The sequence below is a fragment of the Arvicanthis niloticus genome, chromosome 13 (genome assembly GCF_011762505.2).
Source record: "Arvicanthis niloticus isolate mArvNil1 chromosome 13, mArvNil1.pat.X, whole genome shotgun sequence".
Classification (NCBI taxonomy): Eukaryota; Metazoa; Chordata; class Mammalia; order Rodentia; family Muridae; genus Arvicanthis; species Arvicanthis niloticus.
In genome coordinates, this window is record NC_047670.1 from 25969332 (window position 1) to 25989605 (window position 20274).

At 33.5% G+C, this 20274-nt stretch overlaps 1 protein-coding gene across 1 annotated transcript in view; it reads right to left on the bottom strand.

Annotated features, from left to right (window-relative positions):
- Window positions 1–20274, bottom strand: part of Csmd3 (CUB and Sushi multiple domains 3) — a 942208-nt gene that overhangs the window by 338358 nt on the left and 583576 nt on the right. The window contains 4 exon segments of the mRNA XM_076912208.1: window positions 1950–2138; window positions 3939–4154; window positions 8051–8167; window positions 18114–18302. Of these exon segments, the coding sequence (XP_076768323.1) occupies window positions 1950–2138; window positions 3939–4154; window positions 8051–8167; window positions 18114–18302 (711 nt within the window).

Sequence of the window (20274 nt, forward strand, 5' to 3'; positions counted from 1 at the left end):
AGTAGGAACAGCATTTTTGTTTGTTTTTAATTTGAAAATGGATAACGGAGCCTGGCATTAGGCTAGAACAAAGAAGTAATTTCAGCCAGGGATCGAAATTTTAGCCTAGAAAAAAGAAGTAGGCTTCAGACATGAAAATGACTTTGGGCTAGGACAGGGAAGTAGGCTGATATTTTGGTCATCCTGATAAACCCTTAGAATCAATGATCAAGGGTGTGTTCAGGGAACTTTGTTTATTGCCTTGCTTTTTCTTTGACTATTTGTGTTTATTTTGTTGCTTGTTCCTTGACTATTTGCATGTATTGTATTGCTAGTTCCTCAACCTAGAACTGACCTTAATACTTGCATGTAATTAAAATGATATAAAAGCAAATAGGAGGAGGGGGGATGGGATAGGATTTTTTTAGGGTGGGGAAATGGGGAAAGGGGATGCCACCTGAAATGTAAATAAATAAAATATCCAATAAAAAAGAAAAGAGTCTCATGGCAAAATTTACTTTCTCTATTTGTCTAAATATTTTTTCATTCTTCCAACTAATGATAGTGATCGAATAAACCAAATATTTTCCGAGATATACTTTAATAACAAACTTTAAGTTGGTTTTTTTTGTCATATCAGGCTTTCAGAAATTGATTTATTAAACATTTTTTATTAGCCAGTAACAGTCTAGCATTTGTCAATTTAAGAGAAAAACCTTAACTTTGTGTAACTTTGTGCCCTTCTCTAAAATGAGTTTCCAGATGTAATGAAGGGTTGGGCATTACAGGGAGACTTACCTTTGTATAAATTATATGCAATCCTACCACTTAAAATCTTGTTCTTGGGTATATCATAAAACATATAAGGCTCAAGTTCTACTAACACAATATAATTAATTAACACAAGATAATCATAACATTGGGCATTGTGAGTATTAACTGGGATGGGGTCTATCATACCCTGATTATGCTGAAATATAATAATGTTGATTTATGCTCCAGTATGTATTTCTTTATAAATGTTTATCTTTTTGTTTCACAAAAATAAACACTGATAATTATTAAATGTCAGGCGGCCTGAGATTTTTCTTATCTCTGGAGTTTCTGTTTAAATGGAAAATAATTTAAATGATAATGAAAAATTCTACTTGTTTTTTTGCCTCCTTCTTGTCAACATATCCATTTAAAATTATATTAGCTCCAGGCTTTTAATATTTAAATTGTTGATAATCTGCATCTCATAATATGAGTAACTATCTTAATCCATTTAGGGAGAGTTAATATGTGCCTTAAAATTCTTATCTACTCTAGAGTTGACATTATTTTTATAATTTTTCTTGTATGCCTGTATATTCCAAGTTACAAAATATTGTGAAAACATCAGTCAGATTACAATGTCAAATAATAGGAGAATTCACTAGGTGAATTCTTCTATGAAAATAGTTCAATTATGGTTTCTGAGTGCTGGACTGTTTGATAATTGGACAATTTACTTTTCTAAACATTTCTCTCATATTTAAATTAATAGCTCCCATCTCTTTGTTGTGAGTTAGTTATCAGAATAAAAAAATATTAGCATGTCAATCAAATAGCGACTTAGAATAAACCATACACAAAAGGGATCTTCATATTAATATTAACTCTTACAAATGAATCTATACATTATTTCTGGTTTTGAGATTTTTATCATCTTCATCTGTCTATAAATATCAATGTATTTATCTTATAACTACATCATGTGTTCTTTTTTGTTATTAACCTGAAAACAAGATGAGAAGCATAGTCTCTTTATTGCAGCAGCAGAATAATTGTAGTACACCAGATTGCCAAGTTGAAAAATAAAATAGAAACAACTAATATGAAATAAATGGAGAATTCAACAGATTATAAGAAAAGAAAGAGTATGTAATCATGCAATTTCATGGACAGTGACTACACATACAAGCAAATGAAAGCAGCTGACCACGTACCCACACACCTTGGCAGAGGTGCACTCCACACTCGCCGGCCACCGCCAAGACAGATGATCTCAGAAGAACCCTCCAGTCGGTAACCAGATGAGCATGAGAAGGTGAGAGTATCCCCGACTCCAAAGCTGAATCCAACTCGGCTACCATATTGAGGAATCCCAGGGTCTTCACAAGGCTCAAGGTTATATTCTGTAAAAGGTAAATAAGTTACACAGGGAAAGAGAAATGAGTGTGATCATTTTAAATACACATATCTTATATTTATGTCCTGCTATATAATGTGTAAGAGCAGTAATATGCTGTGAGACACTTGATTTTCTTTTTTATGTGTTACATTTAATAACTCAGAGAATACTTTCATGCATGAAATTCAATGAAGATGGGAAAATGGTACCTGAGTGATAAGCTCAAAACATAACTATCTATATCATAACGTTTTTTTCAGCATTATAAAACTTTTACATTTCACAGAGCTTTGAATTAGAGTAATGACATGAAAGATGTGTATTTTCAAACAAAAATGCATTTAGAATGAAATCATTATCAGTCAGAAAACATTACAACTCTCTTAACAGCTTTTATTTAAATGGCTCTTGTGCCTCTACTACCAGGAACTCAATTAACCCATATTCTGAAAACCATCTATCTTCAGATAGAAATTTTCATGTAGTAAAATGAAGTACCCAACACTGGTAATGATTACTTGATAAATTTATACAGAAACCCTCCCCAGGCAATGAAACAGTGAAAATGCATGACCAAATAGTTTTAAAGGTAAAAGAAGTGTTGTTTATACATTACAATAATAAATATGCAATAAATACAATAAATTTAATGTTTCAAGTCAGCATATAATTTATTTACTAGTTTATTCTTATGTAGAGAAATAACTATTTATTCTATTATAATTATAAGGTACAAATTCATGTTGCAGGGATACTTTTCTTTATGTTCCTTGTTTCTTTATGTTCTAATAATAAATTTTCATGGAAGTAAGTCATACTACAACTTGGATATAAAATTACGATTCCTGTAGGATATTCATGATGTAATTGAATACAACTAAAAGAAGGAAGATTCACTGAGGGCATCAGGAAAGATTCCTCACATAGGTTAGGGCTTACTGTCCAACACTGGTATCTTGGATACACAGCTAGGTTATGCCGTCTCTTACTTCATGTTTCCATAAATGGTAATCTTGTGATGAGAGAAGAAGGGGCAGATGCATTTCTATCTCCCACATTTTTGTTACAACTGTTAATAAATTAATGGTTTGCATTAAAATATATATTATACTGTTTTCCTTTAATGGAAGAAAGAGTTACAATCTCACATGAAGCATTAGGCTAGAAGTAATATTAACAGTATTATTTGTTTTTAAATGATTCAGTTATATATGAACACCTACTCAAAGTTACTTTTCTGTAGACTACATATTCCAAAATAATAAAAGCAAGTTTATTTTTTATCTTGATCAGTCAGTATATCTTTATAAAATACATAAAACTAGATAGATTTTACTATTTTAAGTCACATTTTCTTTTTGAGTTCAATTGAAACAATACAAAGAATATTGTATAGTTACATATAGTCTTTATACATAATTTATACAGAAAACAATATATATTTATATATAAAAAAACCTTACTTTTAAGTTTAGTAGTTATTTTGGATGGTTTCAGTCACATGAGTTTAAGACAAAAAATTAAATGATTTTACTTTTAACAACATTTTAGATGATTTATTTATTTATTTATTTATTTATTACATATTTATCTGCCTTTTCTGTAATGTTTAGCAGTATTTGACCACAGCCAATCTTGAAGGCATTTCCATACTTGCTGAGAGGTTATTTTTCCTTTGTTTTGCTACTTTAAAAGTTTTTCATTTCTGCAATTTTCCCAGTTTTGTTTGTCATGTTAAAATTAATTGTGTAAACTTCATTATTTTCGGTTCACTAAAATGGTTTTTGATTTCTTATTTTCTCACCAGAGAATGTGATGTTGAATCCTTCATATGATATCGAAAAGTCAGAAATGAAGCGCAACTGAGCCCTGAAGTTTCCATAAAGGCCAGCATTGATTGTCGAAGGAAGTTCTGAACCAGTGAGACGTGCCAGTGGTTGGGTAAAACTACCGTTCTCTGTTATCAGCAAGTAGTCATGATGGTCTTCTAAGTGAAAAGTGTGGAAGTTGAACTGCACACCTAGGAATACAAAATAGGAAGATCAGACTTGCATTGGTCATAGCATATTCATACACCATAGGAAGTGGGCATCAACCTAAAGTCCTTAGATACTTGATTTTTTTGAAAAATGTAAACCACTGCTGTCACAAATTGTAAATGCACAGAAGAATTATTGTCCATGTGTTTCCTTCAGCTTACTTATAAACAATATGCTTGGTTAAACCCTAGAATCCATGAAGAAATATCTGAAATATATTAATTTGATATTTATATTTTCCAGGAAATACATATTTGTTTTGCAGCTTACTGGTGACCATGTTACATGCCTTTCTTCTTTTCTTTCTTCAGGTTCCTCAAACAACATAAAAATTTTTCCTCAATGAACTAACTTTCAACTTTCAAATGAGCCTAAATCTAACTAGGAAAAAAAAAATAGGTACAAGGACATAAGAAAGTATTATAACGTTATTTATTTTATACTTTCCCAACCTTCCTTTTAATATACTGCTATTAAGGAAAGACAAGAACAAACTGACACTGTGATCCAATATGAAAAAAAAGAACACATATATGTTTATATTTAAATATGTTCTGATATACATTGATTTTGAAGAAAAATTAAGGTTTCTGCTAAGTATGTATGTTGATAGAGATATTGTCAACTATTTTTTGTTGTTCCTGTTTTTTATTTTTTCTAAGTTTTCATTATCTCTACTGTTAAAATAGACTTGCAATGGGGGTAAAGAAATAGAGAAATAGTATCTGGCACAGAGAAACAACTAAGTAATTAATTATTGTTCTTATTTAATCCTAAAGAATAAGTGTTAATATTTATCACATTATCAATCCTTGGATAGACATTGAATGAAAGAATGTTGTTATTTAAATAGTGAGATAAACATTAGAATCTGTTTTTTAATATTGCTGGAAGTATAATCTTAAAAATTCTGCTAAAAATCAGTTAAACAAAAAATTTAAATTGAAAACCTGGATCTTTATTCTAGAATGAAGATTGAAAAGACTAAAAATATCCATGTCCATCTGAGGAAAAAGACACACAAACCAAACTTTCAAATACTCTACAAAGTACTATGAAGTCAAGTGGTGTGAGTCAAAATAGCATCATGGAAATAGAAGCAACAACTTGTCAAAGAGTTATCAGAAGCTTCTGAAGGCAGTGACCTTCAAAGAAGAAGTGGGTTGTAGATCAAGCGTGGGTCAGGCATCAGGAAGAAGACAGGCAAAGATAAAATTCTAAAAGAATAGTAGAAAGAAGCTCGTGGGTCTAAAAATCACAGATTTTTTTTCCTTTCTCATGAGAATGACTAATCAAGATGGTCTGGTAAAACAACTTATATAAGAGACACTCTTGTAAACCCTTGACCTAAAAGTCAAAATAGCATAGATGCCTTAGTTTTTGTTAGTCATTAAACTAACGATAGCCTTGACGGGACTTTTTTAAATTTACTTTTCTACTTATAAACTCAAAGATTTTATTTGCTTTATATATTATGGCTAAATGATTTTCTGATGTACATTATATTTTTGCCAGCTCTCCATCTCCATAAGACAACATAGATGTAGCTTAACTTTTGTTTTATTTACATATTTATTGGTTTTATTCTTTGAGAGAGGAACTCATTGTATAGTTCAACTCCCAACTTGAAATCACAGTCTCCTTAACTCAGAATTCCTAGGGCCGAGTTTAAAGATAAGAGCTAACATGATCAAATAAATTTAACCTCCCGACTTTTAAAAATATACTTCAGAATATTTTCCTATATCACTGTAAGCCAGAAGCAATGTAAGCTGAATGATATCATAATTAATTGACTACATACCTAGTGAGAAGTCTTATGTGCCCAAACAGTGTAAGGGGATTATTGGCTATACATTTGGAAATACCTTAATTCTTCAGATTCTAGTCTAAATTCTTATAAATCTCTAAAGTATTGAGTTTTCACTGAAGTCAGAGAATATTCCAACTGTTAAATGTAAATATAAGTGAAAGGAGATTAACTTTAAATTCTATCACAGAACATTTAAGTCAAAAATGTGATGAAATTTAACAGAAGTAAATACATTAAGTCTACTATGAAACTAGAAAAAATCTGTTGCATATATAATTACAAAACATCAGGTACTGGTGATCAAACACTTACCTACAATCATAATCATCTAAAAAGAGTTGTCTGATTAAATGTTATCATTTATTAATATGCCATAGTAACAAAAGAGTTAAATAGAATGAATATAGGTCTCATTAACAAAAACTCCTGATATTATTTGTGTTTAGTTGTATAAAACTGAAACTTTAGAGGTAAGGATTCCCATAGGTGGATCGGCTTCAAGGGAAGAGACTTAGAGCAGTAGCTTATTTGGTTTTTATTTATTCTTTATAATTTTACTGTGAGTCTTCTAACATGAGACATTCAAGCATGAATAATAATTTAAGAAATGATTAGATTTTTGAAAGATTAGCTTCACAATAGGAACTGGTCATAAAAAGGGACCTTATCATGTCTCTAGACACCAATATGAAGAATGCAGTGAAGGACTTAAGGTGGTCTTCCAACTCTAGTAGACTATCCTCCTCTTCCAACCTTAAGTCCTTCACTTCACTTTGCCTGGCCTTTGGAACAGTGCTTCTAGCACACTTTCCTTAAAAGTAAGGCACCTAGACCCGCACTCCTTGGCATGTAAATACCAATTTAATTAACACTTACAAACTGTAAAGATGGGAAACCTTAAGTGTTAATTAAACCTCTGTTTACATAGCAAGCAGCATGTAGCTCTACATTTTCTTGTATAATATTAGGAAGTTTATTTTAAACTCCCTTAATCCGCTACATGGTGGAATAATAGAATATTTTATTTAATTTCCAAGAGAAAGTCTGTATTCTAGAAAATAATACAAACCAGACTTATAATATTAATGACTTCATTGCTTCTGTGATTTCCTATATTCTCACTTTAACAGTTTTCCTAAAAGCATTTAATTCACTACAGGAAAGCTAACTCTAACAACCCATATTTAATCCCAACCTCTCTACAAAATCATGTAGAATTTTATTATAAGCAAATTTCTTTTATAAAAACACAAAGTTAACATTTGATAAAAACAAGCTTTTAAATTCTGACAGTATTTTCTCATTGCTAATTTTTGCTTTTGATTTATCTTGGTTTTCAATAGTAATAATAGAATAAATAATAACAGTGTCACCAGTTGTAAATGAAAACCATCCAAAGCAGAGTTTAAAGATCAGTCTCCGCTGCTAGGTCAATAATGCTGGATCCCTAGTTCTTATATATTGTGGAATAATCTTTCCAGGACTGCTGCTGTGATAAAATATCTTATTTATCTTCTAGTTAAATTCCAAAAGCATCAAGTAACCAGTTTTGTTCCCACATCACCTTTCATGTATATGCATATGTTAAAAAGATATAGATGAGCATCAACTACCAAAACAGCACAATTTTAAAGTCCATCTTTATGACGTGAGACATATATGATTTTTGGTTCCCAGTAATTTAACACAGAAGTGTCTATGGAATGGTTATAAATCTATATGTAGATATCATTAAAAAATACTTTATAAACAAATATATGTAAGTATAACTAAGCTCCATGCAATGCTAATCTCTTTCAGGTTTTCTCAATAAAAAACAAAACAAAAAAACAAATACTATCACTTTACTATACTATAAGAAAAGGCTGAGAAAATTTTGATTTAACAATGAGCACAGCATATTACTCTAGAAAAGCTTATGTAAGACTGTACTGCATGTTTTTCATGTTGAATTTTGCTTTCGTACTTACGTAGTTTTGGACATAAAAAACGATGACTAAAGTAAAAATAGACCTAAATGAAAACTCAAATGATTATCCAATATTCTTGAATAAAACAAATTACCTTTTCCATGGGTTACATCAACTGTCCATGTACAATTCAGAGAGTTTGGATAAAATTCTGGGTAACCAGGTGATAAGATTGTCCCGCTAGGTCCTCTCACATCTCCGCCACATAATGCTGAAAACACAAAGACAATGGTATGGTACTATCAGTCACCCTTGGAGAAGCAGAGGCTGAGCAAATCTCTCATCTCCTCCCTTGAAACAGGATGAGCCCCATTATGTTTGTCTAATCAACTTCCTGGTAATAAAAGGAGTGTGTGAAGACCTCTTCCAAATACAGCAAAATCCTCTCATGCATTGCAGCAGCAGGGAAGAAAAATGTATTAATAGTCTCTGAGAATTATCACTGGCCCCCAGAGACCATAGACCAGCATTGTACATTTGAATTTGAAGTATATCCTTATTCTGTTCTAATTATAAGCAGCATTTGCATAAATTGATGGTCAATTAAACATGAGTAATTAATTGTTTAGCAGCTTCTCTTATTAAACACTGAGAAATGAGTTAATTATGTAAAATTGTTTTCTATAGATTTCTGAAGGGATATGTGTCACACATCGTGAAATTCCTCTTAGAGCACTGAAGTTGTGAATGCTTTGAAGTCTTCATTGGTTCTGCAGTCACTGAGAAATGAATACTATAAACAATAAGAGATTCTTGCAGGGACCCTCATGGTGCAGTTCTATAGGTGATAAAGCTTGTAAGAAATATCTCAGAAAAGTCAAGGCAAATGCCTGTTTATGATGTGCCGATGAATAAATTAGCTGAATCAATGTTCATGTACATTGAGAAAAAGGTTTATATCTAATACTATATAAACGTTATCCATGCCCATAGTATACATTGAAATAAAAAGTTATTTAATCTTATCTGTGTTAAAAATTAAAAGAGACCAATAATGGAAAAAGGTCAAGATTTACAGTATTTTTTACAAGGAAAGGCAAACTCCTTTGTATATGGACAGGGTAGCCAGAATCATAAACACAGAATGCTCTCTATCGCTGCATTATTTCTGGGCCACTTTCCCAACATAGCAGAAATTCCAACAATAGCTGTTCTTAATTCCTACCAAAATCATTGTTTTCTTTCCAAGTATCACTTATGATACTGGAAGGATTCAAGACATTTTGGATGCTCTGCAGCTTTACCTGTATGGAAATGCCGAGTCAGCAATAACTAAGAGTTTTTAAGCATGAAGGCTTGGACATAAATACTTATTGAAAATTTAAAAACCTCAAGGTGTTTATATTTTATACATGTATCTATAAAATGATGACAAGAACCTCTTATGGAGTTGTCTTAACAAGCTATCTGCCTATCATGAAGCACTATATGCTATAAAACACTATAAAATCACTTAGTTTCAAAATATTATAAAATCATGCATGAATCAGAAAGTTATAGTCATACTTAGGTTATGTGCAATCTGTCATTGGGAATCATCATTACAGTGTTTTTCAGTTTTCTCTTGATGTTTTAGAAACCTACATTGTGTTTCTGTGATTGGTCTCACAACTGTACATACCATATCAACTATGTCTTTTTGATAATGTCATTACTAAGGTTAACTATATTAATTTTCTTTCTATCTGTCTTCCCCACTCTGTGTGTGTGTGTGTGTGTGTGTGTGTGTGATATGCATGCATATATGAGAGTTCATAAGTATGTGGACACATATGTGCATACTACTAAGTTTGCATGTGTGATGCATGTGGAAGCTTGCAGGTCATGTGTCTTTATGTACTATTATCTATTTTGATTCCAGAAATCTCCAGGTTCACTACTCTAATTAGGCAGCTTTCTTGGGAGTCATCTGTGTCTGTCTCCCAAGTGTTAGTATTATAGGCAGTGCCATTCCTGCCCCAGGCTTTTACATGGTTTCTGGGACTCTGAACTCTGGAAAGTACTTTATACTTTAAACCCTCCTCAGACTTCCAAAATTTAAATAGTTCTCTTAGATTATATTAAATCTATAGACTTATTCTTCCATTCTGGAAATCAAACAAACAAAACAGAATCAATAAAGCATTGTACTACATTGTAAAATGTAGTTAATAAAAATAAACTACTGGACCCCTGAGATCTCTCAAACACTGGACCACCAACCAGGCAGCACACATCAGCTGATATGAAGCCCCCAACACATGTACAGCAGACTGCGGGGTCTGGACTTAGTCAGAGAAGATGCACCTAACCCTCAAGAGACTGGAGGCCTCAGGGAGTTTAGAGGTCTGGTGGGGTGGCTTTAGGGGGTAGGATTGGGAGGAGGTATGGGATGTGGAACAGTTGGAGGGTAGACCAGGAGGGGAATGAAATCTGGAGTTTAAAATAAAAAAATAAAACCTATTCCTCTTATTAAAAGGAGGTGAAATTTGGGCAAAATTTCTCAGGTAACTGTAACAGCTAACCCTGGCTAGTTATGTAAAGGTTTTTAAAAATATAGATAGTAGGTAAGAGATTGTGGTTAATTTGTCGTACTCCTTCCCATATTTTTGTTTTATTTCCCATGTTTTTAAAGGTGTCACTTAAGAAGAGACTATGATCCCATATGCCTATAGAGCAAGAACTCTCACATTTGACAATGGTGTAATACTTGGGCTCTCTCTTTGGAAGCCACTCTGAGGATCAAATTAAAACACCTACAAATCAAATGACAGCATCCACAAATTTGTCATTTATTTTATCTGATAGTTACTTAATTTTTTCATCTTCAGATCGATCAGTCTCTTTTAATTTTAATGTGTCAATATTATTTTTGATGTTATTTAACTGACCAATGTCTTCTAAATTTTCACTTTGCAATTTACTTGCATGTTATTGAGACAGTTTTCCATTACCGTCACCAGCCTCCTCATCTGTACCCACATGATAGCTTTCATCTTATTAAGTGAGATAGTTCTACATTGCAAGTGTTTTGACTTGTGTTTTTTTCATAAGATTATCACTTATAAGAGATTAACTAGAATAGGAATTCTTAAAATGTACCCTGCTTTATTCTAATTTTACATAAGAAGCTTGTGTTAGTTGAGAAAGACATGATATCAGCTAATTCACAAATAAATCTCTCATAGTCATTGTCTATCTAAACCTGCCAGTTCCATAGAATAGAAAAAATGTATCAGGGAAGATTAAAATCTTATTAGACGCAATTATGATGCATCTTTAATATTAAGACCAGATTAGCTTATGAAGTATATTTAAATCCTGTTTTAAAAGATTTATTTATTTTTAGTTATTACTATTTGTGTTTGTGTTGGGGGCCGACTTTTAGCAGAAAGCGGCTATCAGCTTTGCAGCCATCTTGAGCCATATACCCTGACATGAGATTTGGATTACAATAGCCTACAACAGCTGAGCACACTCCAATAATCTTGGTTTAGATACCTTGAGATTTAAGGTGTGTGAGATTAAAGGTGTGTGAGATTAAAGGTGTGTGAGATTAAAGGTGTGTGACTTAAGAGTATGACTTAGAAGTATAGAGATCAGAGTTAGAGACAAGACCTAAGGGCATGATTAAAGGTGTAACTTAGAGGCCTGGCTTAGAAGTGAGACATATAAAAGGCAGAGACAGAACAGATCAGAAGACAGACTATAGAGGGAGAATCAGACAGGAGACACTTAGAGGAAGAGAGACTGAAGAATAAACGGGATTGAATCACACCCTGTCTGGTCTCCATTTATGAGTCTGCCCTCACCCTCGCTCTTGCTGAACCCCGACCCGCAGACCGGAGCAGCAGCTTGGGCCGGGATACAGTGGCCGCCCAAGCGTGGGTCGGCCCGGGGCCTCAACATTTTGCCTGGGCTGCAACATTTATTTTAGCCGCCCCAACGTGGGGCTAGTGTGGACCCCAACATTATTTTGGCGCCCGAACAGGGACTCGAGCTTGGGCCTCAACATGTTTGCTTGTATGTTTTTTATGCATGATGTGTGTTCCTGGGTTCCACTGAGGCTAGAAGAGGTCATCAATTTCCCCAAATTTTGAGCTATAGAAAGTTGATAATTGTCTTTCAGTTTCTAGGAAATGTATCCATGTCCTCTGCCAAAAAAAAAAAAAAAAAAAAAAAAAAAAAACATGTTCTCTTGTTTTCTGAGCTACCTTTTAATGTCCTAAATCTTTTATTTTATATAATTTTATATATTATATAAAATTATGGTGTTTTAAATAAGAAATGTTTCCTCTAGTTAGGGTGGTTGAATACTTGCTTTCTGATTGGTGATGTTGTTTGGGGAAATTTTAAGCGATACAGGCACACTAAGGGAAGTTCTTCATGGGGGGGAGGGGATATCTTGAGATTAAAAAGTCTCATCTATATCACATTGAAAGTCTATATTCCATGCTTGTAGTTCAAGATGTCACTTATCAGCTTTCTGATTTTGCTGCAATGCTTGACAGTTACAACCATGCTGTCCTTGATGCTATGTACTCAAACGGTAAGCTAAAATGAACTCTTTCTGCTATAATTTTCCTTCATCATTGAATTTTTACCACACCAAAATTATAACTAATAGAAGAATGAACTTAAAACATGCTACAATATATATTCTTATTATAAGGCATTTATGAAGCACATGAGCACTAGTGTGTACCCTTACTCCCTCACTACTAACAGCAAGTTCATGTTCTCACTGCACAAGGATCATTAATTTCATCCCATTCAAAAGAAAATGAAGTAAACCATTCAAAATACTATTATTATTTAGCTTTTGTCCACACTATTTTCAGTATTAAAATCCTATACAAAACAAACACATAAGATAAAGGATCAAATAGCATGATGGGATCCTATGGGAAAAAATCATTATGGGAATTTAGAAAAGCAGACTAGTGGCACACACTGTAATACCCGTTTTCTAGTGGGTCAAACTGAGAATATGAGTCTGAAAGACAACTATATGCTATAGGGATAGAATTTGTCTCACAACAACAAGAAAGAATCAAAACAGGCTAACTCTAACAAACCAAGAAAATAAACACATGATAGAGACAGAACTGGGAAGGTAATCCATGTAGATTAAATGCATGAGTCCCGTAATTAGTAGTTTATACTCCTTTCTCCATCACACACATAACCCCACCATGTATTTCTGAATTATAACAATAGCCTCAATGTAAAGGAAAGACTTAGACTGAAAATGTCATACATTGAATTCAAGGTGATTATAATCACTTTTAGAGATGAGGTGTTATACCACATCTGAATATAGCTGCAATATTCTTAATAAAAATTGAGGGTTGCACTACAGCTGTAATATTTCCTGTGTCTTCAGCTAATATTGCCTCTTTTTCTTCTTTTCTTGGTTAACATTTATTTCTAATACCAACTATGCTGCAGTATCAGGGTCAGCAAACCTTGTACTTTTATACAGCTCTTTTGTATCATCCCTAGGAGATAATGATCACAGACAAGACAAGTTAGAATATTAGAATTCCATCTTCACTTTAGTAACTGGTGTGGATATGGAACAAAAAGATGTATTTACTTGAATTTTTTCATATTAAAACACTGAACAGCTTTTAATCTCTTATCAATTTGAAGATGTAAGTATATAATGCTGTCTTCCTGGGATTGTCTTCTGTGCTATCAACTCTTCTTTTGGAAAAAGCCTTATTTCAATAGATTATTCAAATACACATAGCAAATCCTCAAGGAAAAATGAAATTTGAATAATTGCCTATTATCAGCTATGCCAAGCATGCTACCCTGTTCGTTTGGACTTGATGAGTTGAACCACAAATTTTACTTTTATTTTTAAAAATCAGTGAGTCACTTGTGATCACAAACATGCTGACTAATACAAATGGTATCATAGCAAATGCAGGTAGGTTGTGGACTTTTGTGGTCAGGAGGCAAAGGGGCACCTTCAGTACCTTCACATGATTGGCATTTCAACATGGGTTTATTCCAGCCCTCAACATATTTAAAATGGAAATATGTGTGGTAATTCCTCAAAAAGCTAGAAATAGATGTTCCACATAATAGAGCTCTACAACTCTTGGAAATACACCCAAGAGGTTCTACATCCTATTACAGAGGTACTTGTGCATTCCTGTCCATTGATGATCTATTCACAATAGGCAGGAAATGGAAAGAGCCTAAAAAGTTACCAGCAGATGAGTGGGAAATGAAAATGTTGAATATTATGTAGTGTTTATTATTCAACTGGTAAGAAAATTAAATTATGAAAATTTCAAGAAAATAGAGCTGGTAGCAATCATTGTGAGTATGATAACTTAGATACACACAGATAAAATTCTCTCCTATGTGGATATGAGCAGTTAGGATTTGGATATGTATGCTATATTTAGAATACCCTTGGGGAGTGGCTTTGAAAGAAAGGAAGATAAAACACATTTTTATAGGGTTAAATTGAATAATGAAACAGGAAGAGTTAAATAGGATGGAGGATGTACACGGAGGGAATATAGGGGAGAACAATTAACATTATAGTTCATAAACATCTTCTGAGAATGTCATATGAAAAACTACTGCTGTAGGAGGCTCTTAAAATATAAACATATACATATAAAAAGAGAGTTTAAATAGTTACCAGACAGTGAGGCAAGAATTTCCTCACTAGATACCACTATCCAATAAAGAGCCAAATGACACGAATAGGGTTGTCTTAATTGGAGCTGCCAGCAAGTAAAATCAAAAAGTTCCACAAATATTACAGGTTACTACCATTGCTCTTAGGTACCCTGTATAATTTGATGGTAAAATACCATTGCTAAAACCTTCCGGGGTATAAGGAAAAATTAATCTAGTGCTTACCTGGAAGTCTCAGCCTTGCTGCTTATCTTTTATATTGCTGAAAGGTGTCATGCACATTACCAGAGGGGAAAATAAATCATGAATCTTGTGATGCTGAGAATTCTGAGAGCTATTATAAAGATCTACCCTGACAAGCTATGCCCACTTGTACTTTAGTGGCATTAATATTGAGGAATAAGCCTACCATTTTCTGATTGGATGTAAGGCCAGCTCATAAGTTGCATGCCATATCTGACCTAGTAATCAGAGCCAATGATCTATACTTAGAAAAGTCATTGTCCTTAGAGGAGATTGTACTACTCCTGCTCTGCTGGAGCCATGTGGTATAAACCGATGCCTGAAAATCAACCATTATACCCATAGACAATGTAGCTCTCAAACATCATCAGTAGCCTGTCTATTTGCAGTAGTTCATGATTATCCCAAAACTGGTGACTGAGTAGAGAATAAGTGACTATGGAGTGCGCAGTCATAAGTGGACCATCTATATAACAGTCTCTTCTCCCACGGTGTAGAGATAACTGCAGAAAAAGGATTGGAAAACGAGTAAAAGCCAGAATTTGTAGATGATGAAAAGCTGTATTTTCTAGACCCAGTATGGCAGTCACACATGAACTCACAGCACTTGGGTCATTGTGCACAAGTACTGTCTAAGCTCAAGGTGGAAAAAAAAATCCAAATATTTAAACTTTTACCCTTAGATGAGGAGCTTTCATTATTGAATAACTACCAAGAAAAGAAAGCTTGTGAAGTGGAGACTCGAGTGTTCTTTGGAAATTCAGTTGTGTTGGATAGCTAGGGCAAACAATGACATCACTCAGCTGACATCACTCTGTCAATTAGCTTATGTCTGTGAAGTGGAGAAGCCCCATTTATATTTTTTTTATTTTTATTTTTATTTTTTGTATTTTGCACAACAGGTAGCAATCCAACATGTTAAGCCAGAGTCCACTAGAAATGCAAGATTCTTAGCCTATGAGTTAGAAATTTAGTTTTGGTAAGCAGAGCTGAGTTGAGTCCTGGTGACTCAAGCAAGGAAACCTTAAAACAAAGACAACTAGATCTGAAGTCCCCTCTGTGAAGAGAGACAAGATGGCTCCTCTGAGTCAGACAGCCAGAGAGTAAAAGCTGCCTGCTTCCTTAGACAGTTATTAATGGTAGTGTGATTTAATTTAAAGCTTTGGTTTATGTGCTTTTAAGGATAAGATTAGTATGCAGATTTTGCCTGAGTCATGTGAGGAATTTCATACATGGTTTGGAACTAATACAGGGAAAAATACATTCACTGACCCCAAGCAGAGAGCAGTGATAATTGCCTAAGAAGGCTCATACAGTATTTGTTCAGTTTATTTGTTTTAAATTGTTTTATATATCAAAATGTGGTTTTGAGTTTTATGGTGGTTTTATTATTCCTCTGGGAATGTGGTCAAGTTAGAGTTTTCCTGATTACTGGCTAAAGTTTATGCTGATTTGGGAGAAATCCTTTGTCTTTGGGATTTTAGAAAAGATGTCTGCATATCTTCCATGTTATATGGATCATATTAGATAGAGGTAGACATCCTGAAGAACTAAATTCAAGAGAATCAAAAAAAAAAAAAAAGATAAAGATTCTTTGTGCCATCATTCTCATGGCACGGATAAACACATGATTGGGGCAGAATTTTATCCTAACTAGTCTGCCCACCCTACACAGATGAATACAATCCATACAGATATCTTGGTGATACTTAAATTTTGTTTTGAGATTTGTATATTGCAGGATATACAGCTTTGGTGAGATTCATCTTCAAACATGCTGAACTGACCTGTTTCAACTCCTGATCTCCTGGATCCAGTCAGAATGCAGACATCAGAAACTAATAACAACTGTTGGTATGGCCTTCTTAAGGGCTAACCAAGTCCCACATTTTCTCTACTTTGCCTCCTCCTACCTTAAGATACCCCAATGCCCATATTCAGCAAGAAGATATAAAGAGTTGTTGTCCCAATTATCTGGGCTCCGGGGTCTAGAGGTGATTATTCTAAGGTTGTCTTTCTGAGGAATTTAGAAATGATCAGAATTTAACAGGGAGAATATTGCGGGGCAGTGGGCTGTGAGAAGCAGCTGGGTGCTTGGTTGAGCATAAGCCTGGAACTCCAGAATCTTATTAGACGCAGGAGTTGGGCTCTGCTCCCCAGCCCTGGTTCTTTTCATTTAGCTTCAGTCCCTCCCCCCCCACCCCCCCCAAGCTCCTCCCACAAAGAGGTCTCTGGCCAGGCCCTAGAGTTATTTACATACTAATGAGATGCCTGAAGGCCAGAGGGTGGAGCCAAATAAGCATTCTTCCTCAGGCCCTCCCCATCTTCCTCCCTATTTAACTCAGGTCTGCCCTGGGTTTCACTGGGGTGCACATTCATATTCAACTACCATCTGCCATGACATTAAAGCCTGTAAAAAACCCATGTACTTTCTTGTGTCATTGGGGCTACACAGTGAGGAAAGGTATAGAAGCCTTTAATGAGCTGCTGTAACCACAGCTGCCATGCTTAACTTTGCACCTGGAGGAACCCCCTGTATTTCCAGCCATCCTACCCACAGAATATAGCTAAAATTAACTGTGCAGCTAGAATCTCATTTGGTAGAAATCTTTTTAATTGTTACTATGTTGAAATTATAATTTCTTACATTGGTACATCATCATGAGTCCTTACATGTACTTGCTTTAACAGACCATCCTTTCACTTGTGTCAGTCATTTCTTCATGAGTCAGCCTGAATGTATAACCTGTGTCTGCTTCAGTGACATGTTCCTTCACATCCCTGCTTTAGGAAAACACTCCTTTATGTGTTTGCACCAGCAAAACCTGATCAAACACAACCAACATTCCAAAGAACCCTTAGGTTTCCACTTCAGTTCTATTTACTTTAAAGGTATGGCCCGTGAAGGACTGGCATCTTTAATTGGTTAGCCATACATCTTATTGAGCACAAAGGATAATTGATGGTTTTTTAAAATTGAAGATAAAAATTTGGGTGAGTATGGAATGGAAGGGTGGACCTGGAAGGAGTTTAAAAAAAAAAAAAAAAGGATGAATGTGATCAAACTTAAATGTATAAGATTCTCACTAAATTATTAATTAAAAAATATTTGAACAGGGAATAATTATGACAATATCAATGTTCTTTCTTATCTGTTGATTTGATTAAAGTTGCCAAAATTCAAGATATGCTTATCCTCGTATTTACAAAGTCTATATTGATTTTTAGTTTATGAGTAGACACATTCTATAAAATTGATGAGTTCTTACCATCGCATGTTGGCAGTGGATGACTCCACCAATGGTTTTTTTCACAAAGAAGGGGCTCTTCATGGCTTAATCGGTATCCTGGATCACAACTAAATGAAACAGTTGACCCAATGGAGAAATCATGGCCATATCGACGGCCATGGACAGGGATGCCAGGGTCCAGGCAAGAGTAAGTATTCACTGTAACACCTGAGAAACAAAGGCAGAAAAATGAAGAATGAGACCGATGGTACCCTGGATCACAACTAAATGAAACAGTTGGAGAATCGTGGTCATAGCAAAGTCCATGAACAGGGATGCCAGAGTCTAGGAAAGAGTATGTATTCACTGAAACACCTGAGAAACAAAGGCAGGAAAGCCAAAATGAGACCGAATAGATCCAGATTCACTAAAATTATTTGTATTTCATCAAGCAATTGAAGTAGATTAATTTTTACAAATAAATGAATGTACTTGAACAATTTAAGTATTTTATTTACTATATCCTGATTTAAAGATAAAATTTATGTTATTTAATTTGTATTAAAGTAAAAAAAGTTTATTTATATATAATATATATATATAGTATATATTACAAATACAACAGTCACATATTAATTACTTTCTGAAGGTATTATATCACACCTAAAGTTCTAAATACAAAATGAAATTGTTTAGTATTTAAAAATAGAGAGAAAGTAGAATTATATAATATATGAAAATTATAGACAGTTTCTTAAAAATGCTTTAACTCTCAGATGTTTACTTGCATGTATTTTCAACAATCTGTTATCTTTCATGGTAGGTTTTCGGAAGATATTCTTCCTGATTTACAAACTCTGAGTAAAATATTCCTTTAACAAAATATGTTTGCATTATCATTGGAAATAAACTTCATAGTGCTTTTTAAGTTAGCTGTATTCTACTTAAAATCTTTCCCACCAATTGGCTAAACTTCTCACTAGTTTTATACCTTCACTTCCAGGGAAACCCTTATTGGTCCCATTCATTAAGACAATCTTTGGATTTAGTCATGTAGTTTTGATCCTCTTAGTAAGTCTTAATCCTTTTTTAAAACACCAGATCATGATTAATTTTCCGTCACCTATAACTCTAAAAATCCAGTTGTGGGTACGGAGCTGAAGATGTAATATACAATATAAATTAATGTGAAATTTAGCTATCCAAGTTATTTTAAAAATTTCAAATGAAACTAATTGTCTTTTCTCTCCATTTTGACAATCCAATTGGTGAAGTAAATGGATGCCTTTGTTTTATGCCTCCCCCTTTACTGTCTGAATCCTTGATGCATGGAAAAGTGTAAAAAAATAACTCATAATAGGTTGTTGAAACAAACCATTATTTTTATTTAAGGTGTGGTTCAAAGCAATAGAAATGCTACACAAACAAGAAATGGTTAGAAATTAGTAAGTGCTAATAACAACTATTCATTTAAATAACAATGTACTTGCTAAATTATTTTTTAAAAGGATTTCTAAGTATTTACAGGAAACATAATTTTCAGAAATTTGTATTGCTGTTATATTCAATGACACAACTTCTTTTTTATGATTGTAGTTTTTAAAATGAAATTTCAATGTGGTATTGATGATTATTAGTATTATATATAATATTTTTTTTAAATGTTAACTTCTGATTTCTAGCATAACTTTCTTGTACGTTAATTTAACCCTTGTCTGTGGCTATAGATATGTTAAGAATCTATTTATAATTTCAATGTGTTTCTTATTTAGGTAGTCAAGAAGGCTTTATACTGAGTTATTTTCTGAAGATTTTATGAAGTAGTTTTCAGAACCTCTCCCGGTATATATCTGAATTCGGATTTTAAGCAAAACACCATAATAAACAGTGCTCCCCTTGGGGAAAATTACAGTGGTAGAATAAATTAATAATATTCTGAAGTATTATAGTATATTTTTATATTTTTTTCTGTTGAAATCTAAAGTTGATGCTATTTTATTAGTATTTTTAAGTTTAATATATTTGGTTTTAAATTTTACTTGAACTGTTTTCTTGATTATTTTAATGTCTTATAATTAAAATATACTTATCTCCTTTTCTCCTTTTTGGTTCTTCCCTCAGATCTCTTGGATCTTTCCTTTCCTCTTGGATCTTTGCTTTCTTTCAAATATATGGCATCATTTTCTTTAGGTATTATTGC